Below are 27,947 nucleotides of genomic sequence, written 5' to 3' on the forward strand. Positions count from 1 at the left end.
CTGCAGCATGCATAGGGAGTGCCCAGTCCTGCACTGCAGCTTGCATAAGGAGTGCTCTGTCCTGCAATATACATAAGGAGCTCAGAGTCCTGCACTGTGATGTGCCCTCTTTATATATGTTAAGACTAACATTATTATTTCTTTTTACTAGAGGAAACTCCAAATATCACTACTATGGTCTCCGTATAAAAGCCAGCTCTCCCCTCCTGCGGCTCATGGAGGATCAGCAGCATCTTGCTATGCGGCAACAGCCATTCTCCCAGAAACAGAGGTAATTTTCTAGTCTCCTCCCTCTCTGGTATTCCTAAAAATCATTGATCAGTCATTAGTGATTCCTGCTTCTCTTCTGTGTCTGTCATCCTTTAAATCCTGCCTCCAATCACCCCCTGCCACTAACACCCCCTGCCTCCAATCACCCCCTGCCACTAACACCCCCTGCCTCCAATCTCCCCCTGCCACTAACACCCCCTGCCACTAACACCCCCTGCCTCCAATTTCCCCCAGGCCCCCTGCCTCCATCGTCCCCTGTCTCCATCCCCCTCTGCGGTGCCACCAACAACCCCTGTCTCCATCCCCCACCCTCAGCGGTGCCACCATCCCCCTCTGTGATGCCACTAACACCCCCTGCCTCCAATCACCCCCTGCCTCCAATCTCCCCCTGCCACTAACACCCCCTGCCACTAACACCCCCTGCCTCCATCCTCCTCTGCGGTGCCACCGCAGCCACCATCACCCCCTGCCTCCAATCACCCCCTGCCTCCAATCCGCGCAGTTCCAAGCCGAACCGATCTCGGCTATTTTTACTGGCGCATTTCCGCAACCACGGACATTTACGAACGGGGGAAAAAAGTGCCCAATTTTACGAACTGTCCGTAAAAATACGGACGGTTGGCAACACTGGGAACAGGATGCCTGCCAGCCCGGAAATGAGGCATGCTCTTGATTGGCTGGCTGCAGCTTTTATACACTTTAAGAAGCTTGTAGTCTGCAGTGAAATCAGAGTAAGCAGTTTTAGTAGAGGATAGGAACCTGGACAACTGTGCAAGACTGAATTTCAGCTTTAAGTGGAAGGGATTGAGTCTATTACTGTTTGTTGGGTTGGGCACCGAGTAGGGCTCTGGGATGTGTACCCTTAGGCATAGGCGTGCACAGCCTATTGCATTAGGGTGTGCACCCCAAAGCTCAAACAGACAAAAGTATTGGGACACCTGCCTTTACACACACACAAACTTTAATGGCATCCCAGTCTTAGTCCATAGGGTTTAATACTGAGTTGGCCCACCCTGTGCAGCTTTTAAATTTCTCTTTATTAATATTTTTTCAACAATACATACATTACAATACAAAAAAATAAATAGATACAAATTATTTAAAAACACTGATAGTACAAACAAACATAAACGGTCTCAATATAACCCCTTCATAAAATTTGACTAATATTTATAGTAATTGTTATTCTTATACCCTATGTACATTATCCCTAATCCTATGTCCCCTGACTTCTCGCTCCAAAATAGACAAAGTGACAGACAATAATAGATTAAATGAGGATAGGGATAAGAGAAAGAGGGACAAGACAGGGCCAAAGATGTAGGAAGAAGAAGACGAGGGAGAGAGAAAGAGAAGGGAAAAAAAAAGGGGGAACCCCCAAAAAGTGATATCTAATTAAGTGTATATTACTTTGGGATATAGAAAGAAAATATATACAGTGCAAGTGAGCAATCTAATGGCCCGGATTCAAAGAGATTTGCCCCTTTTTTACGGAGGCACAGGGCAGCATTTTTGCCCTGCGCCCCCGCAAATTATCTGCGCTGCGCACGATTCACGGAGCAGTAGCTCCGTAAATTGCGTGTGCGCTCTTTAAAATTGCCCTGCGTAAGGGCGCCTAATGTAAATGATCCTGTAGGGGGCGGGAATCATTTAAATTAGGCGCGCTCCCGCGCCGAGCGTAGAGCGCATGCTCCGTCGGGAAACTTTCCCGACGTGCATTGCGGCAAATGACGTTGCAAGGACGTCATTTGCTTCCAAGTGAACGTGAATAGCGTCCAGCGCCATTCACGAATCACTTACGCAAACGACGTGAAATTCAAATTTGGCGACGCGGGAACGACGGGTATCCTTTAGCATTGGCTGCCCCTACTATTAGAAGGGGCAGCCTTACGCTAAACACGCCGTACGGAAACGACGTAACTTGTGTACGCAGGGCTCGCGCAACATTGTGAATCGGTGTTAGTATGCAATTTGCATACTATACACTGAGCACAATGGGAGCGCCCCCTAGCGGCCATCGCAAGAATGCAGCCTAAAATATGCGTGACATAAGAGCCTTATGCCACGCAGATTTTAGGCTGCAGTCTGCGTTACGATGTTCCTGAATCAGGAGCATTCGTAACGCCGGCGCAAGTCAGCAATTGCGCTGCGTAACTATGGTTACGCAGGCGCAATTGCTCTCTGAATCCGGGCCAATGTGTATATGAGAAAAAAAAAGTGATATCTAATTAAAGTGTACATTACTTTAGGAAGGCTTTCCTATCCAAGCCCATATATATGATGGGAGTGGAGAGAGCTCAGTGAAGGAGAGTGACATTGCAGTGAAGTCAGTAGCAGATCACTCACCTCTGATCACTGCAGGACTTTCACTCATTGCATTCAGCTCTTGTTCAGGTTTCTCCCCGCATGGGAGCTGCTTCATCCTGCACCCAGGGCCATCTTAATAGCATTGGGGGCCCCTGGGCAAAGTAATGCACTGGGGCCCCCACAGGCCTGCACTACCGCTCACCAAATGCAACCCATTTAAAAAAAAAAGGGTCTGCGCTGCAAATAGGTAAGGGGTATAGTGTGGCTCCCTCTCTGGTGGTGCGGGTACAGGGGTATAGCCTGGCTCCCTCTCTGGTGGTGCGGGTACAGGGGTATAGCCTGGCTCCCTCTCTGGTGGTGCGGGTACAGGGGTATAGCGTAGCTCCCTCTCTGGTGGTGCAGGTACAGGGGTATAGCGTGGCTCCCTCTCTGGTGGTGCGGGTACAGGGGTATAGCGTGGCTCCCTCTCTGGTGGTGCGGGTACAGGGGTATAGCGTGGCTCCCTCTCTGGCTTCCCCCAGCACAGTCCTTTCTTTTACTCTTCTATTATGTCAATTCCTCTGCTTTCTCTTGGTTACAGGGCCCCCCAGCAGAGTTCATGCATGCTGGGGGCTGAAGCCTGCTCTCCGTGGACACACCTGGGGCCGCCAATCCTCCGGGACTACATTTCCCATGATCAGTGTTGCCAACCTACCAGACTGAAATTCACTGACGCGAAATTCAATATTTGCTGGCACAGCCACGTTTTTACTGGCATTTTCTAAAAGTTACAGAATTTGTTTTCCGTGCAAATTTCAGTACTTAAGCTACAGACAAGTACAATATGCAGTTAGTACAGTGGTTTAAGACAGATATTAAGGTAAAAAAACAACAACATATTTCTTATGTTATTTTTGATATAGTAAGGATGAGTTATTGTAACTAGGGGTGTAACGGATCGTCACCGATCCGTGATCCGAACGGGCCACCCCGTTCGGATCGGCACACCCCGTGATCCGCGGAGCGCTCCGGAGCCTAGGCCTAGGAAAGTCCCCGGCTTCGGCCTAGCTCCGGAGCGATCTTGCTCCACCCAGTCTGCTTGCCAGAGCCCAGCGTGACACGCCTCCCCGGGGAGGCGTGTCACGCTGTGCACTGGGCTCTGGCAAGCCGACATGGAGAGGGAATAGTAGCAGAGAAGCACTAGTGTGAGAGGAGGAGGGGGGGGGGGGGGAGAGCACATTTCACGGGTGGATTAAAGAGGAAGCAGGTGAGGCTGTTTGGGACTTGTTAAAAGTACAATCTTGATGTTTTTACAGATATATATATATATATATATATATATATATATATATATATAGAGCTGTAAAAACATCAAGATTGTACTTTTAACAAGTCCCAAACAGCCTCACCTGCTTCCTCTTTAATCCACCCGTGAAATGTGTGTGTGTGTATATATATATATATATATATATATATATACACATACATACATACATACATACATACATACATACATATATGTATATATTACACACACACATTTTTTTTTTTTTTGCACTGATCCGAAAATGATCCGATCCGAGGATCGATCCGATCCGTGAGTTTTTTGATCCGTTACACCCCTAATTGTAACCCATCAGATTGTCACCACTGGAGAGATTTCCCCCTAATTTCTGTTTAATAGCCACCAGAGAAAGTGAGGGGAAATCCCAGGTAGCCACCAGGATCACAAGAATGTATGTCCTCAATTCCAAAGACCTCCTGTCTCCATCCCTCCCTCTGTTGCAGGTGCCGCCAGCCTCTTCACCCTCCATCACTTCCATCCCTCTGTTACTCTATCCCTCCTTTATTTCATCTTTCCATAACTCCATCCTTTTATCTTTTACTCCATTCCTTCCTCCATCATACAATCCTTGTGCCCTATATCCCTCCACCTTTTCTATCCTCCGTCACTTTCATCCCTCTAGTATTCTGTCTCTCCCTCTTTCTTTCTTTCTTTCCCTCTATCCTTTGCTTCATCATTCCATTTCTGTGTCTCGCTCACATCCCTAGCTCTGTCCCATCATCCATCTCCCTGTCACCCAATCTATACCTCCATTCTTTAGGGCTCTTTCACACACACGTTGGTTTTCATGGACTTTGCTTGCTCAGCAGGGATGGCTTCGTTGAGCCCCGCTGAGCCGACAGGTCCGTCTCTGCTCACTGTGGAGAGATGGACCTTTTAGAGCTCCGCTCTCCTCTATGGGGGATGGGATAAAAACAGATCCGCCTGTCCGTTTTCATCCCATCTGCCAGAGGGATGGAAAATAGGGTTTCCATCCACCTGGATTAACGGATTTGGATGTCAGCGGACATGTCACTGCTGACATCCGTCACTCCATAGAGGTGAATGGAGCGTCCGATCAGGTCCGCCTGAAGAACTGACAGACAGACCTGATCGTGTATGTGTGAAAGGACCCTAACTCACTCCTCATTCTTTCCATCTCTCTGTCCATCCACCTCCCGCAACACTCCACTACTCTTTCCATTATAAACAAATAAAAAGACTCCAATGCACTTCCACACCAAATCTGCTCACTACTTACAAAAAAATATATGAATAAACACCTTAAGACCATCAAGCATAATAATAAAATATATAATTATCATACATTTCATAAAACACACTATACAACACTAGCACTTTTCATCTACAAAACCAGCCTGATCTGTGATATTGCTCCTACCATGCTGGGATTTGTAGTGCCACAGCCTGACACATGAGGTGGTCATACAGGAGAGGAGGCTGTGCTTGGTGAGCAGATAATGGGTAGGGACAGGGAGGTGTAATAGAGATTGGGGGAGATCTCAGAAAACATGCTCCCTTTAGAAGCAGAGCAGTTCACAGCCACACATAAAAACGATCTTGTGTAACAGCATGAGACAGGAGCCTGCTACACAGAGCCCATCCTCCTCTCCCCCTCCTCCTCCCCACTAAGATAAGCACACAGTCCTGTCAGTGGCCTGTTGTTCAGCTAGCTTACCTTAGGCTAGGCTGAACTCGTCCTCCACTGCAGGCTGCATGGCTCCACTCCTCCCCCTCTCAGCCTCTCCTGTGAGGAACTTGAATAAGGCGCGCTGAGAGAACGAATTTGAAGGGAAGGACAGCCCTTTGTGCACCCATTGGCCGAGGAAGCAGCTGCACCGCCCCCTGCTGCCTACTCAGCCAATGGGTAGCTAAAGCTCACCGTGCACTGTGTGTGTCAGAGGCAGAGGGGAGCGATGCGACTGCCATACAAATGTAGCTTGCGGCATGCGGGAATAATGACAACCCGCACACGCCGCGGCCATTCCGGGACTCATCCCTGATTGGGAGGTATGGATTAGGGTGTGCCTGGGCACACCCGGCACACCCCGTGGGCACACCTATGCCCTTAGGATATATATATATAGTGGAGGAAGCATTGTCCTTTTCTCTGCCCTCCTGCTATATTACCCAGAAGTCTACTGGGTCTCCCAATGACCTTAATGAAAAAAATATTTTACTGTGCATATCAAAAATGGTTCTAAAGGCTCCATGAATTCTCAGAATTAAGGTAAAAAGCAGCCCCCCTTATGCTTACCTTAGTCCGATCTCAATCCAGTGATGTGCATGAGAACAGAGGCTCCTCCTGGCTCTCTCTCTCTCCTCATTGGCTCAGACACAGCAGCAGGTGCCATTGACTCTTACTGCTGTCAATCACATCCAGTGAGAAGGGAGCGGTGCCAAGCTGATCTCTGTATGTCTTATGGATGGACACGCAGAAGCGGCTCAGGAGCAAGCATGCACTTTGCTATGGGGGCACTTGGCATGGGGGGAGGGGCCAGGAGTGCCATCGGGAACCCCAGAAGAGGAGGTTTAGGGGCTGCTCTGTGCAAAACTGTTGCACAGAGCAGGTACGTTTTAACATGTTTGTTATTTAAAAAAATAAATAAATCTTTATATTCTTAGAATCACTTTAAGTGAACTGTGGTAATATTGTAAGCATTGGTACAATCCCTGTAGTCAACTACAAATTGTGGTTCTAGAGTCTGTCAGTTTGCCCATTTTCAGAACGGTAACAGATTCTCTTGGTAGGGGTACCCTTGTCCAGTTTTACCCATGTTCCCCACGCTTTTATGCTTCCATTAGTGCCCTTGAAATGACCTTTGCTCCCTGGTAGAGAGGAGTATATGAACTCCTTCGCTTCCCCCCCCAGGATGTAGAGCTCTGACCTAAGAAACCATTTGCCTCACCCAAACACTGTCATGGAGTCATTGACCCTGTATACGTTCCGACATTGACTGTTGCGGTTGTATACGTTCCGACATTGACTGTTGCGGTTGTATACGTTCCGACATTGACTGTTGCGGTTGTATACGTTCCGACATTGACTGTTGCGGTTGTATACGTTCCGACATTGACTGTTGCGGTTGTATACGTTCCGACATTGACTGTTGCGGTTGTATACGTTCCGACATTGACTGTTGCGGTTGTATACGTTCCGACATTGACTGTTGCGGTTGTATACGTTCCGACATTGACTGTTGCGGTTGTATACGTTCCGACATTGACTGTTGCGGTTCTTAAAAAGGGAATAAAGTAAGGGCTCCGACAGACATGGGGGGGGGGGAGCTGAATAGGCCATTTGTTAACTTAAAAGAGAATCTAACATAACCTGTTAACCTGTTCCATGCTTACTAGTGCCACTTTGTGCATCTTCCAACTTTTGTTTCTTCAAGGATGAAGCCCATTCAGAAAATGGAAGGAATGAGTAATGGGATAGGAGGCCAGCAGTCAGCCTCTGGCCTTTTAGATATCAGCTCCCAGGTTCAGCAGTACCAGCAGTTCTTAGGTAGGTGATGAGTGATGAGTCCCCCCCCCCCCCCATGTACATACATCACCAATCCCTGATAATCCCCCATTGTCTTCTGTGCAGATGCCTCCCGGACTCTGCCTGAGTTTACAGACATAGACCTACAGGAAAAACCTCTTCCCGATGGAGTCATTTTGGCCGACATCAAGGCCTTCCAGCTGCTTTATCGAGAGCACTGTGAGGTAAGTGATTGCATCTTGTCCTCTTATGTTCTTTATGGACTAGGCTCTGGACCTTCTCCTTTCTGTCCATAAAACACACTCAAAGCTGAATTCCAGGAATTTGTCTACTTCATCAAGTTCCTACTGACACCATTGATCTTTTTAGCTATCTGTAAGGCCTTGTACACACGACCGAACATGTCCGTTGAAACTGGTCCGTTCGGTCGTGTGTAGGGCCGACCGGACAGTTTCCCGGCCTAGCGGACAGGTTTTCAGCGGACAAAAGTTTCTTAGCATGCTAAGAAACTTGTCCGCTGGAAGCCTGTCCGTCGGACATATCCGATGGTCAGTACGAATCATCGGACATGTCCGCTGGCCCGAAATCCCACGCATGCGTCGAAGTGATTTGACGCATGCGTGGAAGCATTGAACTTCCTGGTGCGCGTACGTCGCGGCGTCATCGTCGCCACCGCGTATTCTGTCTGCGGGGAATTTGGTCTGATGGTGTGTACACACATCAGACCAAATGATCCCAGCGGACATGTCCGATGAAAAGGGTCCGCGGACCGTTTTCATCGGACATGTTGGGTGGTGTGTACGAGGCCTTAGGGGGCAAGTCTTCCCAATGATCACAAGTGTAAGGAACGTTCTTCTCACTGACTATCACACTAATGCAGTGGCTCTCAACCTTCTAGTGCCGTGACCCCTTGATAAAATTTCCCAAGTTTTGGGGACCCCCTAACGACCCCCTAACAGTAAAATGATATTCGTAGTGTGGGTTGTCCGCACCCAAGGCAAGTAATTTGCGACCCTAACCCACGGACATTTAGCCCTCCCTGAGTCCCCTCCACTCTTACGGTATTAAACCCCTTATGGTACATTTTAGGATGTGCCACTCTTTCTCTTTGTTCTCCTTTTATCTCTCCCTATCCTAATTTTTTGTTTTTTCCCCCATCCCTCTCTCTAGCCGTATTTCTTGTTTTTTCTCTTAGGCCCCTTTCACCCTGGGCGGATCAGTAATGATCCGCCCCGTGAACCTCCGCTTGCTCAGCGGGGATCGCTCCGTTGATCCCCGCTGAGCCGGCGGATGACAGGGCGGTCCCCTATGGGGGGATCGGATGAACACGGACCGTCTGTCCGTGTTCACCCGGTCCGATCCGCCAGACGGATGGAAAAGTAGGTTTTTCCTCCGTCACACTTTGACGGATCGGAGCGGGTCGGATGTCAGCGGGCAGGTCACCACTGACATCTGCGGCTCCATAGAGGAGCACGGAGCAACCGTTCAGGTCCACCTAAAAAACTGGCAGGTGGACCTGAACGGGCCGCCCGTGTGAAAGAGCCCTTATTCTTTCTCTCCCTTTTTCTTTGCCCCTCCCCCTCTTTTCCTCTCCCTTCCATGTATTCTCTATTTTTACTACTAAAGGCTCGTATACACGATCCATTTTTAATGGCCATAATTGTCTGATGGACGTGTTGTGTCGGATAATTTGACCGTGTGTATGCTCCATCAGACACTTTTTAGCTGAATTAATGACAACAAATGTTGGCTGTTCATGCTCCCCAACTGTCTAGCAATAAATCTGTTACGTCGTATTATCCGATCGTGTGTACACAAGTCCGTCCAACTAAAACATGTACAAAGTATAAACATGGGATCAGTGGCCGTGCTGGTGGAAGGCTGGGAGAGCAGCGCGGGCTTCAGGAACAGCCCAATATTCAGTGACCCCTGGCAAATCGTCATTTGACCCCCAATGGGGTCCCGACCCCCAGGTTGAGAACCACTGCACTAATGTATAATGAGTTGTAGATAGAGTATTTTTTGGAGGGGGGTTCCCTGAGAACAGAAAGTTATTTTAAGGGTTCCTCCAAGCTGAAGAGGTTGAGAAAGGCTGCTCTAGTTGTATCTCTGTAGCAGAGCTCCATAAAATAAGGATTGTTGGAATAGGAGAGGTGTTTTGTGAAATACACTTGCCTCCATTCCCCTCTACCAGTCATTCATATGAATGTCTCTGTATGGTTGACATCTGGGGTGATGCTGCTGGTGCTTCCAAAACAGGATATTCCCTATTGGAGTTCTTTGAGAGTGGGAAGATCTGGGCTTCTGGGATCTAGAATTCACGACTTATGAAAAGACTATACAGTGAAACCTTGGATTGCGAGTAACGCGGTTAACAAACATTTCACAATACGAGCAATGTTTTGTTTTGTACCACATTTGGCCTGAGGTGGGGGGGAGCCTGAGCTGAGCCGAAGCAGTTCGGAAATACTCTGGCCCAGATTCAGCAACGATTTTGCCCTGCGCCCACGCAAATATTTTGCGCTGCCCTCGATTCACGGAGCAGTAGCTCCGTGAACTGCGAGGGCGCGCCGGCAAATTTGCCCGGCGTAAGCGCGCGCAAGTTAAATGATCCCGCCGGGGGCGGGAATCATTTAAATTAGGCGCGCTCTAGCGCCAAGCGTACAGCGCATGCTTCGTCGGGAAACTTTCCCGACGTGCATTGCGGCAAATGACGTCGCAAGGACGTCATTTGCTACAAAGTGAACGTGAATGGCGTCCAGCGCCATTCACGAATCACTTACGCAAACGCCGTGAAATTCAAATTTCACGGCGCGGGAGCGGCGGCTATACTTTAGCATTGGCTGCCCCTACTATTAGAAGGGGCAGCCTTGCGCTAAAGTAGCTGTACGGAAACTCCATACCTGGCTTGCGCAGGGCCCGCGCAAGCTTGTGAATCAGTGGTAGTATGCAATTTGCATACTACACGCTGATACACAATGGGAGCGCCCCCTAGCGGCCAACGCAAGAATGCAGCCTAAAATCTGCGAGGCATAAGAGCCTTATGCCGCGCAGATTTTAGGCTGCAGCCGGTGTAACGAGGTTCCTGAATCAGGAGCACTCGTTACACCAGAGCAAGTCAGCAATTGCGCCGTGTAACCTATGGTTACACGGGCGCAATTGCTTTCTGAATCTGGGCCTCTGTTCCCGAGCCTTTCCAAGGTTTTCCGAGTTCAGCCGAGCTGTCCCCGAGCCTTTCCGAGGCTCTTCGGGGCCCTACCACCTCTGGCCACATGCGGTATTGCATGCCATAGAAGTCAATGCGGAACTAATTATTTTTGTTTCCATTAACTTCTATGGGAAAACTCGCTTTGATATGCGAGTGCTTTGGATTACGAGCATTCTCCTGGAACAGATTATGCTCGTAATCCAAGGTTCCACTCTATATAGTCCAGACTTATAGTTGTACTTATTAAAGCAGGAATAAGAAGAAGAATGAGAACAAAAGTGGATTTGTTGCCCAGAATGACCAATCCGGTTTCATCTGTTTATTACCTGGGAAAAAGAAACAAGCTTCTGATTGGTCACTGTGGACAACCACTCTACTTTTTTTTTTTTTTTTGTTACTTTTTTTTATTTATTTTTATTTTTTATAAAAAGGCCCTATGTATTTAGGTAAATGTATTTATGTGCTGTGCTCCTTTCTTTGCATTCCACTATTATCTGATTAGCAGAACTGCCGTTTATTCATAGCAACTCGTCTTACTAATGACTTCTCGTGTGCCACAGGCTATAGTGGACGTGGTGGTGAATCTTCAGTTCACCCTGGTGGAGACCCTGTGGAAAAAATTTTGGAGGTTCAACCAGACTCAGCACAGCGACAGCCCTGTGTGCGTATCAGTACAACCACCAGACACCTTTGTATATCAATAATTTCTTTCCCCAGTTCCCCGCTCCCCCACTGTTTCTCCATACCTATGTTTCCATACCTCTACAATGATCCCTTTCTTTCTTTTTCACTCTACAGAGATGATGAAGCAGAGAAACGATTGCCAAAGGACAGTTTGGTGCTTTTGTCAAAGTACGAGCCTTTGCTGAAATGGAGCCGGGACTGTGACCACTTGCTATACCAGGGCCTTGTGGAGACCCTCATCCCGGATGTGCTACGTCCAATTCCCAGTGAGTGTTTTCCTGTAGGCAGAAAAAAAGTCATAGCAATCCAGGCACATCAAAACTGAGCACAAAGTTCAGTAGCTAAAGAGGGCCTATTATTATTTTTCTAATAGGCAAAATTACCTAGCTTAACGTGGGCTTTGAATGCCTCTTCTTCTAATTGTGGGGGCTTACGCTAGGCATTGTGGGTCCTCTTCAATGGGATCGCTATCACTAGTGGATCTAAATCTTCTTCTTTTTATTTTTCTCTATAAATTCAATTTGTATTGAATATTCAAGCTTACAACAAAAGGCAGTACAGAAAACCACTGCCAACAAAAAACATAAAGCAATAAAAAAATAAAAAATAAATTACACTCAACATAGATATAGCTCTGCAACTAAAAATCGGAAAGCTTTAGCTGCATATTATTTGTAGACCGATGAAGCCACAGGATCATCATGACAGGCAGAAACTATTTAAAGAAAAAAAGGTCAGCCGTGTCAGCCTCAATGTTTCTCTCTTAACAGGTAGGCTTGTGGTATTTTCTGTAATAATATGTTGTGTTTTCTAGCATGACTTGCAGGTAGCAGTTTCCCAAACTCTGTTTCCTCAGGTGCCCTGACACAGGCCATCCGAAACTTTGCCAAGAGTCTAGAGAGTTGGTTAACAAGTGCAATGATGAATATTCCGGAGGAGATGGTCAGAGTGAAGGTAAGATGAACAGGAATCATTCCCTATTCTCAGTGGTGCCCCCAGTGGGTAATGGTGGAACTGCAACTCGGAGACATGAAGAAATTAAGATGATTGCAACTATGTCACGCTCAAGACTGGATGATTGCATAAAATCCTTTCAACATCAAAAAAATGTCCTTCTGAATGAATGTATTGCCGCATACACACCATCACTTTATGTGATGAAAAAAAACGACATTTTCTGTGAAGTAAAAAACGACGTTTTTGAAACTTCAATTTTCAAAGATGAAGTTGCCTACACACCATCGTTTTTCTCACAATGTTCTAGCAAAGCGCGGTTACGTTCACCACGTTTTTCCATTGAAGCTCGCTTCATAACTAGCTTCTGGGCATGCGCGGGTGTAAAAACGTTGTTTTAAACGACGTTTTTTGCTACACACGGTCAATTTCTGTGAAGTAAAAAACGACATGCTTCAATTTTTTTTTGTCTTTTTTCAGAAGACATAAAACAACGTTTTCCCCCACACACGGTCATTTAAAGTGACGTTTTTAAAAACGTTGTTTTTTTCATCACATAAAGTGATGGTGATGGTGAACATTATTCTCTCCAAGAGGTGGCTCATGTGATTAGTTTCTCGACTATGGTCACATGTCTCTCCAGTTGCCAGGATTACTGTTTAGGCAGAGATGCAGATTAGACAGCGGTGTCTAAACGTCACTCCTCTGGTCACATGAGCCATTGCCAGAGTCTTGTGTTTAGAGATGGTGAAGGGAAGTTCTGCTTTAAGCATTCCTCTCCCCCTCCTGTGCCACATTTGGCATGGCATTTTTTTTGGGGGGGGGGGCAGGTACCTAATTTTGACAGGTACCTGCTCCCACCCAGGGCCACCATCAAGGGGGTACATGCATTACACCTGTAAGGGGCCTGATGTTCCCGAGGGCCCCTTACAGGCCCAGCTGGTCCCCCTCCTGTTTTTTTTGCATTACACCTGTAAGGGGCCCGATGGCCACTTATTATCTCGCGGCAGGAGGGAAGAGATTACACTTGTTTTTTTTTCGTCAGCACCCCCCTTGGTTCTCTGCTCCAGGGGGGCCCTGCCTAAAGCTGTGTAAGGGGCCCCAAAATTTGTGATGGCTGCCCTGCTTCCACCTTCGTTCGGGCCGCCTAGGTGACTCAAGCTAAAGTTCTCCCCTCCCCCTCCCTCAAACAGTGCGCACCTGGCTGTGAAGCTGTAAGCCAGGGGTGCCCAACCTTTTGAAGAGTGAGGGCTACTTAAGCGACATGGTAACCAGTCGCATGCCACACTGAGCGGAGCGGGCTGGTGGCAGGTCCTTGTTCGCTCTGCATATGCAACGTGGACATAGACACAGCCCACTCTACTCTATAGAGCCCACTCTACTCTCTTTTTTTAGCAGATTGGATTGGAGGTAGGCGGTTGTAAATGGACATCTGTCACTTCTTAGTGGTGAATGGAGGGTCCGATTGGGTCAGACTGACCGTGTGAAAGGGGCCTAAGACTGCTTTCAAACTGATGCACTGAGGTTTACCAGCACCGAATGTGCAGCGCGGTGCATGTGGTGCACTTTCAGAAGGTGCACTAAACTCCAAGGCCCGGATTCAGAAACAAGATACGACGGCGTATCTCCTGATACGCCATCGTATCTCTGAGTGCGGGCCGTCGTATCTATGCGCCTGAATCAGAGAATCAGTTACGCATAGATATCCCTAAGATCCGACTGGTCTAAGTGTCTTACACCGTCGTATCTTGGGCTGCATAATCACGCTGGCCGCTAGGTGGCGCCTCCGTATAGTTGCGCGAGGAATATGCAAATTAGGTATTTACGCCGATTCAGAAACGTACGTCCCGCCCGCGCATTTTTTTACGTCATTTACGTTAGGCTTTTTTCGCCGTATAGTTACCCCTGCTATATGAGGCGTAGCTAATGTTAAGTATGGCCGTCGTTCCCGCGCCGAGTTTTGAAAAATTTACGTCGTTTGCGTAAGTCGTTCGCGAATAGGGCTGGACGTCATTTACGTTCACGTCGAATCCAATACGTCCTTGCGGCGTACTTTGGAGCAATGCACACTGGGATATTTTACGGACGGCGCATGCCAAAAACGCGGGGTCAAGTAAAATTTAAATAAAACACGCCCCCAACATCTCCATTTGAATTAGGTGGGCTTATGCCGCAACACATACGTTACACCGCCGTAACAAAGGGCGCAAGTTCTTTCTGAATACGGAACTTGCGCCCAAAGTTACAGCGGCGTAACGTATCGGAGATACGTTACGCCCGCAGAGAGATGCAAGCATCTTTCTGAATCCGGCCCCCAGATTATAACAGAAGTCTTTGGCTCAGTGCAGTTAGCCCGCTAGTGCATTGCTGCGCACCTGCCGATCAGTGTGAAAGCAGCCCAGTAATCACTGTAGAACACATATGCCCATCTATATACTGTGACCTTTAGTAATAAACTTACCTTTTAATAACAGTATTCTATTCCATCCCAAAGCAGGAGGTCACAGGCCACATTAGAGGGCTACGCGGGCCACATGTGGCCCCCGAGCCACTGGTTGGGCACCCCTGCCGTAAGCTGTCACAGCCAGGTGCCCACACTTATAATGTCGACGCCGGGGAGAGGCGAGGGTTTGGGTGGCCGCATCGCTGGATCCTATGACCGTTAAGTGTGTGTTTATTAACACTTTTTTGTAGCTACTGACTTTCAATAAACATAAAAACGAGTGGAACTGCTTCAGCAACAGGGACAAATCTGCAACAGGGACACGGACACCAAAAGGAAGCTGACAGGGGTTCTAGCCCTCCTACTTTACTAAGAAAAACACTTTAATATCTCAGTGATATGCAATTTTATATACGGTACTACACTGAATGTACCTGATGTTTCATGTTATTACGTACCTGTATTATCTTTTTTTCCTAATGCTATTTTCTACAGTGCCACTGGAAATGTTGGCACTAAAGACATTTAAAAGAAAATAGCATGCTGAAACTGTTTCTTTTCCATGTCTTCTCCTATGACCCAGGTTGGTGCTGCAAGTGCATTTGCCCAGACTTTGCGGCGCTATACATCGCTAAATCACCTGGCCCAGGCCGCCCGCGCTGTGCTGCAGAATACCGCTCAGATCAACCAGATGCTAAGCGACCTGAACCGTGTGGATTTCACCAATGTGCAGGTAGACACATTTCTGTCTTTTTCATTTTTCACCTCTTACTTCTTCTATCAAGTATTCAGAACTCTCACATCCTTCTGTGTCTTCTCACATGGGGAAGTAATGTGTTTCTGGTGTGGTTCTCCTCTCTCTGCCTATTATTATATATCTCTGTACTAGCCAATTCTCTGGCAGTGTCCTCCAGCACAGTCTACTCTCTCTGCCACTTGTGTGTCTCTGGTGTTGCCCTCCAGCACTGAAGTATGGTCTCCTCTCATCTCTCATGTGTGTCAATGTACAAGCCATGTCTCTGGTGTTGCCCTCCAGCACTGAAGTATGGTCTCCTCTCATCCCCATCTTATGCCTTTTGTGTGTCTTTGTACAAACCACGTCTCTGAGGTTGTTCTTTAGCATGGACACACATTGTCTCCTCTATCCTCTTCTTGTATACCTCTGCACAAGCCATGTCTCTGTCCTCCAGTACAGAAGAGCACTGCCTCCTTTTCCTTAAACTCTCGCCCATCCACAAGTCTCTGTACAAGCCATGTCTCTTAGGTTGTCCTCCAGTACCGAAGAGTCCTGCCTCCTCTCCCCCCTACTCTCTGTCTCCTCTGCGTCTTTTGTACAAGCCATACCTTTGAGGTTGTCCTCCAGCACAGACAGACGCTGTCTCCCTTCTCTGCCTCTTGTATACCAATGTGCAAACTATGGGCTAGATTCAGGTAGGGGGACGTAAGTTTGTGCGGGCGTAGCGTATGTTATTTACGCTATGCTGCCACAATTTAGAGAGGCAAATGCAGTATTCACAAAGCACTTGCTCCGTAAGTTGCGGCGGCACAACGTAAATCTGCCGGCGTAAGCGCGCCAAATTCAAATTGTGAAGAGGTGGGCGTGTTTTTTGTAAATAAAGCATGACCCCACGTAAATGACGTTTTGAACGAACGGCGCATGCGCCGGCCGTGAATGTATCCCAGTGCGCATGCTCCTAATCACGTCGCAAATAGTCAATGCTTTTGACGTGAACGTAATTTACGCAAAGCCCTATTCGCAAACGACTTACACAAAACAAAAAAAAAAATTCAAAATTCGACGCAGGAACGACGTCCATACTTAACATTGGCTATGCCTCATATAGCAGGAGTAACGTAACGCCGGAAAAAGCCTTACGCAAACGACGTAAAAAAATCCGCCGGGCGCGCGTACGTTTCTGAATCGGCGTATCCAGCTCATTTGCATATTCTACACTTAAATCGACGGCAGTGACACCTAGCGGCCAGCGTAAATATGCAACTAAGATATGACGGTGTAAGAGACTTACCCCAGTCAGATCTTAACCTAATTTTGGCGTATCTTGCTTTCTGAATACAGAAAGAAGATACGCCGGCGCAGCTTTGGATTTACGCGGCGTATCAATAGATACGCCGGCGTAAATTCTTGCTGAATCTAGCCCTATGTATCTAATGTTGTCCTGCAGTCCAGAAGAGCACTGCCTCCTCTACCTCCAACTCTCACCCATCCATGCATCTCTGTACAGGCCATGTCTCTGGGGTTGTCCTCCAGTACTGAAGAGTCCTACCTCCTCTCCCCCCACGCTTTCTCCTGTGCACCTTTGTACAAGCCATGTCTCTGGGGTTGTCCTCCAGCACAGACGGATGCTGTCTCCCCTCTCTGCCTCTTGTATACCAATGTGCAAGCCATGTGTCTGGGGTTGTCCTCCAGCACAGACATGTACTGTCTACTCACTCCTCCACTCTTCGCCTGAATTTCTGGTGTTTGACCATTAGCTTTGAAGTGCACTTGCTCCTATGTCTCTGTACAAGTTGTGTGTCTAGTACTCTCCTCCAGCACTAAAGCACTGTCTCCTCTCTATTCTTCCCATACATCCCGTATCTCTGGTTTTCTCCTCCAGCACTAAAGCACTGTCTCCTCTCTATTCTTCCCATACATGCCGTATCTCTGGTTCTCTCCTCCAGCACTGAAGCACTGTCTCCTCTCTTCTTCCTATACATGCCGTATCTCTGGTTCTCTCCTCCAGCACTGAAGCACTGTCTCCTCTCTATTCTTCCCATACATGCCGTATCTCTGGTTCTCTCCTCCAGCACTGAAGCACTGTCTCCTCTCTATTCCGTGCCGTATTTCCAGTTCTCTCCTCCAGCACTGAAGCACTGTCTCCTCTCTTCTTCCCATACATGCCGTATCTCTGGTTCTCTCCTCCAGCACTGAAGCACTGTCTCCTCTCTTCTTCCTATACATGCCGTATCTCTGGTTCTCTCCTCCAGCACTGAAGCACTGTCTCCTCTCTATTCCGTGCCGTATTTCCAGTTCTCTCCTCCAGCACTGAAGCACTGTCTCCTCTATTCTTCCCATACATGCCGTATCTCTGGTGCTCTCCTCCAGCACTGAAGCACTGTCTCCTCTCTATTCTGTGCCGTATTTCCAGTTCTCTCCTCCAGCACTGAAGCACTGTCTCCTCTATTCTTCCCATACATGCCGTATCTCTGGTGCTCTCCTCCAGCACTGAAGCACTGTCTCCTCTCTATTCTGTGCCGTATTTCCAGTTCTCTCCTCCAGCACTGAAGCACTGTCTCCTCTATTCTTCCCATACATGCCGTATCTCTGGTTCTCTCCTCCAGCACTGAAGCACTGTCTCCTCTCTTCTTCCTATACATGCCGTATCTCTGGTTCTCTCCTCCAGCACTGAAGCACTGTCTCCTCTCTTCTTCCTATACATGCCGTATCTCTGGTTCTCTCCTCCAGCACTGAAGCACTGTCTCCTCTCTATTCTGTGCCGTATTTCCAGTTCTCTCCTCCAGCACTGAAGCACTGTCTCCTCTATTCTTCTCATATATGCCGTATCTCTGGTTCTCTCCTCCAGCACTGAAGCACTGTCTCCTCTCTATTCCGTGCCGTATTTCCAGTTCTCTCCTCCAGCACTGAAGCACTGTCTCCTCTATTCTTCCCATACATGCCGTATCTCTGGTGCTCTCCTCCAGCACTGAAGCACTGTCTCCTCTCTATTCTGTGCCGTATTTCCAGTTCTCTCCTCCAGCACTGAAGCACTGTCTCCTCTATTCTTCCCATACATGCCGTATCTCTGGTTCTCTCCTCCAGCACTGAAGCACTGTCTCCTCTCTTCTTCCTATACATGCCGTATCTCTGGTTCTCTCCTCCAGCACTGAAGCACTGTCTCCTCTCTATTCTGTGCCGTATTTCCAGTTCTCTCCTCCAGCACTGAAGCACTGTCTCCTCTATTCTTCTCATATATGCCGTATCTCTGGTTCTCTCCTCCAGCACTGAAGCACTGTCTCCTCTCTATTCCGTGCCGTATTTCCAGTTCTCTCCTCCAGCACTGAAGCACTGTCTCCTCTATTCTTCCCATACATGCCGTATCTCTGGTGCTCTCCTCCAGCACTGAAGCACTGTCTCCTCTCTATTCTGTGCCGTATTTCCAGTGCTCTCCTCCAGCACTGAAGCACTGTCTCCTCTCTATTCTTCCTATACATCCCATATCTCTGGTGCTCCCCTTCAGCACTGTCTCCTCTCTATTCTTCCCATACATCCCGTATCTCTGGTTTTCTCCTCCAGCACTGAAGCACTGTCTCCTCTCTATTCTTCCCATACATGCCATATTTCTGGTTCTCTCCTCCAGCACTGTCTCCTCTCTCTATTATTTCCATACATGCCGTATGTATGGTGCTCCCCTTCAGCACTTTCTCCTCCCACTTCTATGCCGTATCTCTGGTGCTTTCCTCCAGCACTGAAGCACTGTCTCTTCTCTATTCTCCCTTTACATCCCATATCTCTGGTGCTCCCCTCCAGCACTGAAGCACTGTCTCCTCTCTACTCTTCCTATACATGCCATATCTCTGGTGCTCCCCTCCAGCACTGAAGTGCACTTTCTCCTCTCTTCCCCTACGTTCTTCCTCTTGTGTTTCTGTACAAGCCAAGTCTCTGAGGTTGTCCACCAGCATTGAAGCAAACTGTGTCCTCTCTCCTTAGGAGCAGGCATCCTGGGTGTGTCGGTGTGCGGATCGCGTTGTCCATCGGCTGGAGCAGGACTTTAAGCTAACGTTACAACAGCAGAGCTCACTGGAGCAGTGGGCCGAGTGGCTGGATAGTGTCGTCTCTCAAGTGCTGAAGCCACATCAAGGATCACCCAGTTTTTCCAAGGCTGCCAAACTCTTCCTCCTCAAGTGGTCCTTCTACAGGTGGGTGATTAAGGTTTTAAAATGAGGCATTCGTTTTGGAGAGAGGGTGGAAAGGATAGAAGCTCTGACAAGTTTTTTGCCGTCTGGATCCTTGTTGGGCAGATTTATCTGCTTTTTCTGACCCATCGGCACCAGTCACTAAGACAGGAAGTGAGGTTAAATCTCTTCCCTGGTGACACAGTAATAAAAATCTGCCAATTTGCAGACATTTCTGAGATTCCCCTCCATTTTCTGTTGTGCTGTAGTTGTGACGTGTGAGGGAGAGATATGATTGGACACAGAACCAGTCATGTGACGTGACACAGACTCTTCTGTTTTCATTTCCAGCTCGATGGTGATTCGAGATCTCACTCTGCGCAGTGCGGCCAGCTTTGGCTCCTTCCATCTTATCCGCCTGCTGTATGACGAGTACATGTACTATCTGATAGAGCATAGGGTGGCCCAAGCCCGGGGAGAGACCCCCATCGCTGTCATGGGAGAGGTAAGGTCCACAGCTGCTCCGCTCTTAAGCCTCAAAATGTTGGTGATCTTCATATAAACATGTACGCTCCCGTATACCCTCTTCCTTTTACCTAAGAGTAATGTCTTTTGTTTTTTTAGTTTGCAAACGTGAGCAGCTCATCGCAACCCATGGATCAGGACAAGGGTAAGTAGCTGACGATTCCCATCCCCCCCCCCCCATCCTGGTTGCCCCAAGGCGGCTCCCTAAGCAGCCTTATGCTGGTGCCGGTTTTCAATTGATTTGTGCCCTCCGTCGAAAAGTGCCCGTGCATACGCAGAACGGAAGAGCACTCCAGCTGAGTTGTCGATCAGCTGGAGTGACGTCACCATAGCGCACATTATAGTAGGTTTTTTTTGACTGGCGATACCATTTCACAGCTGAAAGCTATGCAAAGAGTGGAGGGACTCCGTAGATGTCAGATTGTGCCTTTGTTGTAAAACCGCGGCACAACAGTGAGGCACAATATGACAAATTCGGTGTCCCTCCGCTGTTTGCATGGCATTAAATTGTGGCAGAGAAATGGTTTTCGCCCGTCGAAAAAACCCTACTACGATGTGCGCATGCGCTATGGTGACGTCACTCCAGCTGATCGGCAACTCAGCTGGAGTGCTCTTCCTGTCGAAAAAAAGGCTCAGACGATGTGCGCATGCGCTATGGGACGTCACTTCAGCTGATCGGCCAACTCAGTTGGAGTGCCCTTCCGTTCTGTGCATGCGCGGGCACATATCAAAAGAACACCGGCCCTGATGCTGCTGTCCAAAGGTGTCTCTGTTGCTGTATGCTGCTATAGGCACTCTAATACACGTGGTGTGTTACTGGCCAGATCCCCAGGTGAGGGAAAAGTATATACAGTATATAAAAAAGCTGTACATGTTTAATTTTTGTCTTTTTAATTCTGCCTGGCCAGATGAGGAAGAAGAAGAAGATGATGAGAGTGATGAGGAAGTAACCCATGAGCTTTCACTAAATATCGATTCCTCCAATTCCCTCGAGCCACCGAGCAAGCTCGCACGTACGGACTCCCAGGGGATCTTTGTGCAGGTCCCGTCCACTACCTAATCAGCACCTGATTGGCCAACGTTACACCAGAGCCTTCTGGGAGCGCACGGATTGGACGGGGGAGGGGGATATTACCTCCGTACCAACAAAATCCCCACAATGCACTATCTATGATATGAGATCATTACAACTACAAGGATAAGGGCTGTAAGACCTGGCTGTGTCCTCTATACCAGTCACCGATGACCACTATATGTGTATGTATATAATCAACTATATATACATACAACTCGCCCACAAAGCACAGACTGCAAGGAAAGCGAATTGTATATATCTAGTATACCATCCATTGTGAGGCTGTGCATCCAACAATGTGTACATAGCTCGGCGAGCTTAATGCAAGCTTATCTCGTGCGTGTCTATATGTATATTCATATTCTATATATAGAGTAAGTGTATTTTAAAATGCAGAAGTCCTGCCCTTATAAAATCCTGCAAAATTTGGAAACTCGAAGTCCACCAGTCTTATACGAGAACCCGTATGGTGCCAGCCGGGTAAATTCTCTGTGCCATGACAAGCGTACGGGGAGGTCGTAATTAAAAACGTCAGCGTTCAGTGTGCTGTACACCAAGATCTGACAGAAGGATCCCTCTGAAAGCTCAGCGATAACTTCAAGGGAAAATACAATGGTTTTTGGGATGTTTTAAAAAAAAAATGGTTTGAAAGCTTGATGTTTTTTTTATAGCTTTTATGTTTATTTTTAGAGAAAGTTAATATTGGTTACAGACTGCATGACACAGTTTGTTTGCATATCATGCAGGGTAGTCTAAAGCCTCGTACACACGATCGGATTTTCATCGGACAAAGCGCAGGACTTTTGTCTGAAGGGCGTTGGCCAGGATCTTGTATTGCATACAAACGGCAAAGAATTGTCGTCCAACAAACACGAAAGTAAGTTTTTTTACAGCTCTTTAGCACCACCCTTTGGGCAACTTCTGCTAATGTTGTGTTATGGTGAGCATTGCTTCTGAGCATGCGTGTTTGTACTTTGTATGTACATGCGATCGGATAATCTGACAACACACAATTGTTGGCGGACAATTTTAAAGCATGCTGTCCCACGTTTGTCCGTGGAAAATCTGACAATTGTCTGATGGTGTGTACAAACGGTCGGATTTTCCGACAACAGCCTGCCATCACACAATTCCCGCCGGATAATCCGATCGTGTGTACGAGGCTTAACAGAAAGCTCAGCATTGCCAACATGTTGGCAGAACTGTTTATCGTCTAACAGACAGGACCTAAAACCTAAGGCCGGTGATGTGCCAATATGGTTCCCGGCTATCCAGATGATTCCTGTAAGGACTGCGCAGGCGCAATCCTTGCCGACGGAAATCTCCGAACCTGGCCGGTATCCAGGGCTACGTGGAATTTGAGGAAAGTGGCCAGTTGGCCTCACGTCCTCGCTTCGCTCGGACGGCTCGCTCGGCCTCCTGGCTCTTTTTTTTTAACATCCTCCAATCCACTGGGATGTTAAGCAATGAGCCTGGATGACGGCCGAGGTTCGGAGATTTCCGTTGGCAAGGATTGCGCCTGCACAGTCTTTACAGGAACCATCTGGATAGGGGAACCATAACGACAAGTCACCGGCCCTAACGGAGCAAAATTTGCTTGATTGCCCAATTAACAAAGAGGGGTAGATTCAGATAGAATTTACGCCGGCGTATCCATAGATACCCCGCGTAAATTCAAATCTGCGCCGGTGTATCTACTTTCTGTATTCAGAAAGCTAGATACGCTGACATTTGCCTAAGATACGACTGGCATAAGTCTCTTACGACGTCGTATCTTAGGGTGCATTCTCTAGGTGGCGCTCCCGTAGTTTTCAGCGTAGAGTATGCAAATTACCTACTTAAGCCGATTCACAAACGTACGTGCGCCCGGCGGTAGTTTTTTTACGTTGTTTGCGTAAGTCGTTTTAGTCGTAACGTTGCTCCTGCTATTAGGAGGCGCAGCCAATGTTAAGTATGGACTTCGTTCCTGCGCAGAGTTTTGAATTTTTACGTAGTTTGCGTAAGTCGGTCGCGAATAAGGATGGACGTAATTTACGTTCACGCCGAAACTAATGACGTCCTAGCGACGTCATTTGGAGCAATGCACGCTGGGAAATTTAGCCATCGGTGCGGGGACGCACCTGATTTAAATACTACTAATTCCGCCGGGGCATTTCCGATCCGCCGGCGCAAGTTTCGAGGTAAGTGCTTTCTGAATACTGCACTAGCCTCTCAAATTTGCGCCGGCGGATCGTAAATCAGATAGATTACGCGGATCTAAAGATCCGCAAATCTATCTGAATCTACCCCAGACAGTGTTGATGTGGGAAGCTCTCCTGCGGGGCAATTGTCTTCTCAAGTCGGGGGAAGCAGTCCCACCAAGAAAAGACAGTGATTATCGCTAGCGGCTATAGCAGCCACTACCGATAATCGCAAGATAATCCAGCAGGCTGGTTGGTACCCACATTGATTCATCAATCAACTGGGTCCACTCACCATGCCCATTAACGGTTCCAATCGATTCGAACTGTGCACGGCCCGCCTAAAGCATGCAAAGGTTCAATTGGAAGTTGAGCCCTGGGATGCTTGCTTGTTGCAAGACAGTGAGGTCTCAACTTGAGTAAAGTCAGGGTCCTGAGGCTATTCTGCAACTTGGGCTGTAGGAGAAAGGCAGCTGGCGTCTAAAGCTTCTCATGCAGGCATATTAATGCCTGCATCCATTAGCAAGTTAAATATAATGGAGGAAAGAGGTGATTTGCTCAGGTCATAAGATAAGAACAGCTCTTACCAGCACACCATGGATCAATACTCACAGGTCGGGGCCACAAAGGACCTCTTCGTCATGCATGATGAAGGTCATGTGACACCAGAGGTACAACAGACACAATCCCAAATTGCGTCTGTTCGTGGAAACGCTGCAAAACCGTAAGACCTGTTTCACGCGGGCTTCGACTTGTATAAAAGCAGTGAGAACGGCAAGCGTTGACAAATCATCTGCAGGGCTTTCAGCAAGCTTTATTGAAGTTTTTAAGTGCCATTCGGCTCCAGTTTGTGAATGTTGAACACAGATCCTAATGGGGGTGCCGATTGCCACTTTACGCAAAAAAAAAGTCCTGCAAGCAGCTTCTTTGAGGCGCTTTAGGAGCGGTGTATACACTGCTCCTAAAGCGCCCCTTCCCCTTGAAATCAATGGGAAGCACCTCGGCAGCGGCGCTTTAAACCCTTGATTCAGCTGTTAGTGGGGGTTTAGAGGTGCCCCCCTAGCACCCGAAAAACGCCAGTAAATCGCCACTAATTTTAGCAGTGATTTAGAGGCCTTTTTCGGGCGCTTTTAACCCCTGCTAGTGGCCGAATCAAGGGTTAAAAGTGCCCACAAAGCACTGCTGCTCATTGATTTCAATGGGAAGGGGGGCTTTAGGAGTGGTGTATACACCGCTCCTAAAGCGCCTCAAAGACTTTTTTTTGATGCCCTGCCAGCGCAGCGCCCCAGTGTAAAAGCACTTGAGCTTTCACACTGGGATTGCAGATGAGGCTTCTTTCAGGCGCTATTTTTAGTGCTAAAAAAACGCCTCCAGTGTGAAAGGGGTCTTATATATCAACTGATCTGGGTGAAAATGTAATGGCTGCACACTTGGCAGTGCCACTGTATTTAGACAGGTGCAGCAGCTGCCTGAATACAATAGCTAGCACTGGAGACACTTCTATTCACGGGTTTAGCATGAATGGAGGGAATCAATTGATTGCCTCTTGTTCAGCCCATGGCCATGATTGATGCCTTAAAAAGGAATATTATTGTAGTCTTGGCAGCCCTTTGTCTTGGTCTCTTAAGCCGGCCATAGATGGAGCGGTTTTCTTTTAGTGGGTTGCCGGAAAGAAAATCGCTTGCTTCCCTCATCAACAAAATCACTGTTGATGGGGGAATCCCTCCCGCGGAGCCATTGCGTCCCCCGTCCCCCCTGTCGGGAGAACACAGTGATTACTGCTAGCAGATATAATACCCACTAGAAATAATTGCAGTTAATTGATCAACGTGGGTACATTCAGTCTGCCCATAGATGGTACAAATCCCTGCTGAACCACCCGAGATTCAAACTGTCTATGGCTGGCGTTAAGCCTAAGTAACAGACGTGACCTGATGGTTTGGTGAATCAGATACTTCTGAATAGGAGCCATTCATTGTGAAAATTGTCCGCATTCAGAACTAGCTGTTCTCTGCTGATTTAAAGAACGGTCACAAATTAGAAGTATTGAGATTTATTTATATCAGTTTAGCTTTAAAATGAAGATAATGCAGTCAGTACATGCACGCTATGTCCTAGAGTTGGGGAATGGACTACAAGTGTGTGGGTCTTGTTGTGACATTGTCACCAACATGTCGGAATCATCCACCTTTTGCTCTCATAATGAAGATTTACACCTATTCATACTATGATCCTTCTGTTAGATCTTAAGTTGCGACACTTTGAAGGCAATCAGTTTAATTATGACTGACCTGTATATTTGTACACACGGAGCACATGTTGTTCCTGTGGCCAAATTTCCCCTCTAGTAGGTGTGATCAAAACTGGAGCCGAGCCCCACCCACTCCTTGCCGAGCTACAAATCAAGGCTTGCTGGGTATGTAGTTCCTCAGGGCCTCGAGGTCCAGCAACGGCCTACCTCTAATCTAAACTACAGTCTATTGCCTTAAACTGCCCCATCAACAGCAGAGTGACTCCCAACTCTGACTGCTTCTTCGTTGCTTTTGTCTGTGCTAAAAAAAAAAATGACTAATCGTTCATCTGTTGGATATTGTGATGTCACAGTGGGAAGCCTCAGTGCTCCGCCCCACCTTATGGCCTTACCTGTCTCTTATTTGTCAGACCTGTGATGATGGTTAGTCTGTATGAGGGAATACGTTGTATTTTGTATACATCTCTTTAAATCTTAATTTTTGTCTGGATGTTGTGTGAAGGACGAGATGATCAAAGAGAGGGATAAACAGCAAGCAAAACATTTTCTAACTTTTTGTAGTATTTCTTAAATGCACAATAAATTTTTGCGGTGTTCTGTATGTTACTTAACAAGCTTGTTCGTTATCAGGATTTATGATTTTATTGAAAGTTTTTAAAGTAGAGAATATTCCCACGCAAGGGCCAAAATGGTGGCAGAACGTAGGGCGCCTGCCCCACAAACCATAAAACATTGTAGAAAACAAGACTACAACTACACCACCCCCCCCCCCCCTTTTTTTAGTCTGACTTTAGCAACTTGCGGCAGGAGAGAGAAGAGAAGACTTGATTTTGTTTTGTTTGTCAGAAACAACCCCCCGTCCTGCTTATCATCTCACGGCAGGAGAGAGAAGAGATGACACTTTCATTACCACAAACCCCCCCCCCCCGCGCTTATCATATCCCGGTTCTCTTCTCCAGGGGGGCCCTGCCTAAAGCTGTGTAAGGGGCCCCAAAATTTGTGATGGCTGCCCTGCACACTATCATCTCAAGGAATCCGAAGAGATGAGATGCCGCCCCTTGTTCAGAAATCTCCCCTCCCACATTCTAAGCAGCATGAAACATGAGGTGACATCACTTAAGGGCCGTAAGTTACATCAGTTAAGGAATATCGGGCGGTTCTATAGAAACCGTACATTTGGCTCGTGTGTACAACAGCCGGTCGAAGGGGCATGACCACAAAAAAAATGTCTGACGATCGGCAGCCAATAGCTGAGAGTGCCAACTAGTGTGTGTTCTGGCAGGGGGGAGAAGGGGTAGTCGTACCGGTCGGGGCGGGTAGTCCCCGTCAGTACAGGGATCTCCTCCCGGGGCTATTGTGTCCTAACATTGCAGTTACTACAGTGGCTCCTCTCGCGTTCTTCAGTTGTTTTTTTTCCATTCTGCTGGGGATGAAACACAGGCGCCACTCTAAGTGCAATCATTCAAGAAATCTTTAATTTCGTATTTACATTAAGTACGATCAAAACAGGCATGTAGGAATGTGGGCATGGATTGCCGAACGTCCGTGAGGTCAGTGCATCCGTGGGCTGTGGTGTTCTGTGAGCAGGCTGCGCCGGTGTTAGCTGACACTTCTTGTGTCTTGGAACGCACGCAGGGAGCCAAGGGGATGGGAGATAGCCAATAGGCGACGCGTTCGCGGAGCATGAGCTCCTTCTTCAGGCCTACAAGGAGCGCATGCTCTGCAAACGCGTCGCCTATTGGCCGTCTCCCACCTGGAAGTGATGACATCCCCTTGGCTCCCTACGTGCGTTCCAAGACACAGGAAGTGTCAGCTAACACCAGCACAGCCATCAGCCCACGGACGCACTGACCTCACGGACGTTCGGCAATCCATGCCCACATTCCTACATGCCTGTTTTGATCGTACTTAATGTAAATACGAAATGAAAGATTTCTTGAATTATTGCACTTAGAGTGGTGCCTGTGCTTCATCCTCAGCTATTCCAGACGATTTCTTCTTACCCTTCCACTGGGCTGCCTCCAAAAGTTGCTTCTTAACCACTTGACCACCGCCCCATGTCAAAAAGACGTCCTGTTTTTAAAGTTGAATATCTCGATAACGGCAGCAGCTGCTGCCACAACCGAGATATTCATCTTTTCAGGGGGCGGTGGTTTACACGATAACGGCGGTCTCCGCGGCAATCGCCGTTATCGGTGGCAGGAGAGGGGGCCCTCCCGCCGCTCTCCCGCGCCCTCCGCCGCTTACCGGAGCCGTCGGTAGCGGCGGAGGGGATCGGATGTGTCCGGCAGCTGAGCGGGGACGGGACTGAAGGAGAAATCTCCTTCACCCGTCCTCATAGCTCTG

At 47.9% G+C, this 27,947-nt stretch overlaps 1 protein-coding gene across 3 annotated transcripts in view; it reads left to right on the forward strand.

Moving 5' to 3' along the window:
- The window catches only part of RFX1 (regulatory factor X1), a 74,458-nt gene extending 52,779 nt beyond the window's left edge, over positions 1 to 21,679 (forward strand). For all 3 annotated transcript variants that reach the window (XM_040346595.1, XM_040346596.1, XM_040346597.1), the window contains 11 exons: positions 152 to 271; positions 7,297 to 7,409; positions 7,494 to 7,612; positions 11,157 to 11,257; positions 11,395 to 11,546; positions 12,137 to 12,234; positions 15,261 to 15,410; positions 19,386 to 19,594; positions 19,922 to 20,075; positions 20,195 to 20,240; positions 21,004 to 21,679. In XM_040346595.1, the coding sequence (XP_040202529.1) occupies positions 152 to 271; positions 7,297 to 7,409; positions 7,494 to 7,612; positions 11,157 to 11,257; positions 11,395 to 11,546; positions 12,137 to 12,234; positions 15,261 to 15,410; positions 19,386 to 19,594; positions 19,922 to 20,075; positions 20,195 to 20,240; positions 21,004 to 21,155 (1,414 nt within the window). In that variant the 3' untranslated portion in view covers positions 21,156 to 21,679. The remainder of the gene's footprint in view (positions 1 to 151; positions 272 to 7,296; positions 7,410 to 7,493; positions 7,613 to 11,156; positions 11,258 to 11,394; positions 11,547 to 12,136; positions 12,235 to 15,260; positions 15,411 to 19,385; positions 19,595 to 19,921; positions 20,076 to 20,194; positions 20,241 to 21,003) is intronic.
- Positions 21,680 to 27,947: the final 6,268 nt, after the last annotated feature.

The sequence above is a fragment of the Rana temporaria genome, chromosome 3, assembly GCF_905171775.1.
Source record: "Rana temporaria chromosome 3, aRanTem1.1, whole genome shotgun sequence".
Classification (NCBI taxonomy): domain Eukaryota; kingdom Metazoa; phylum Chordata; class Amphibia; order Anura; family Ranidae; genus Rana; species Rana temporaria.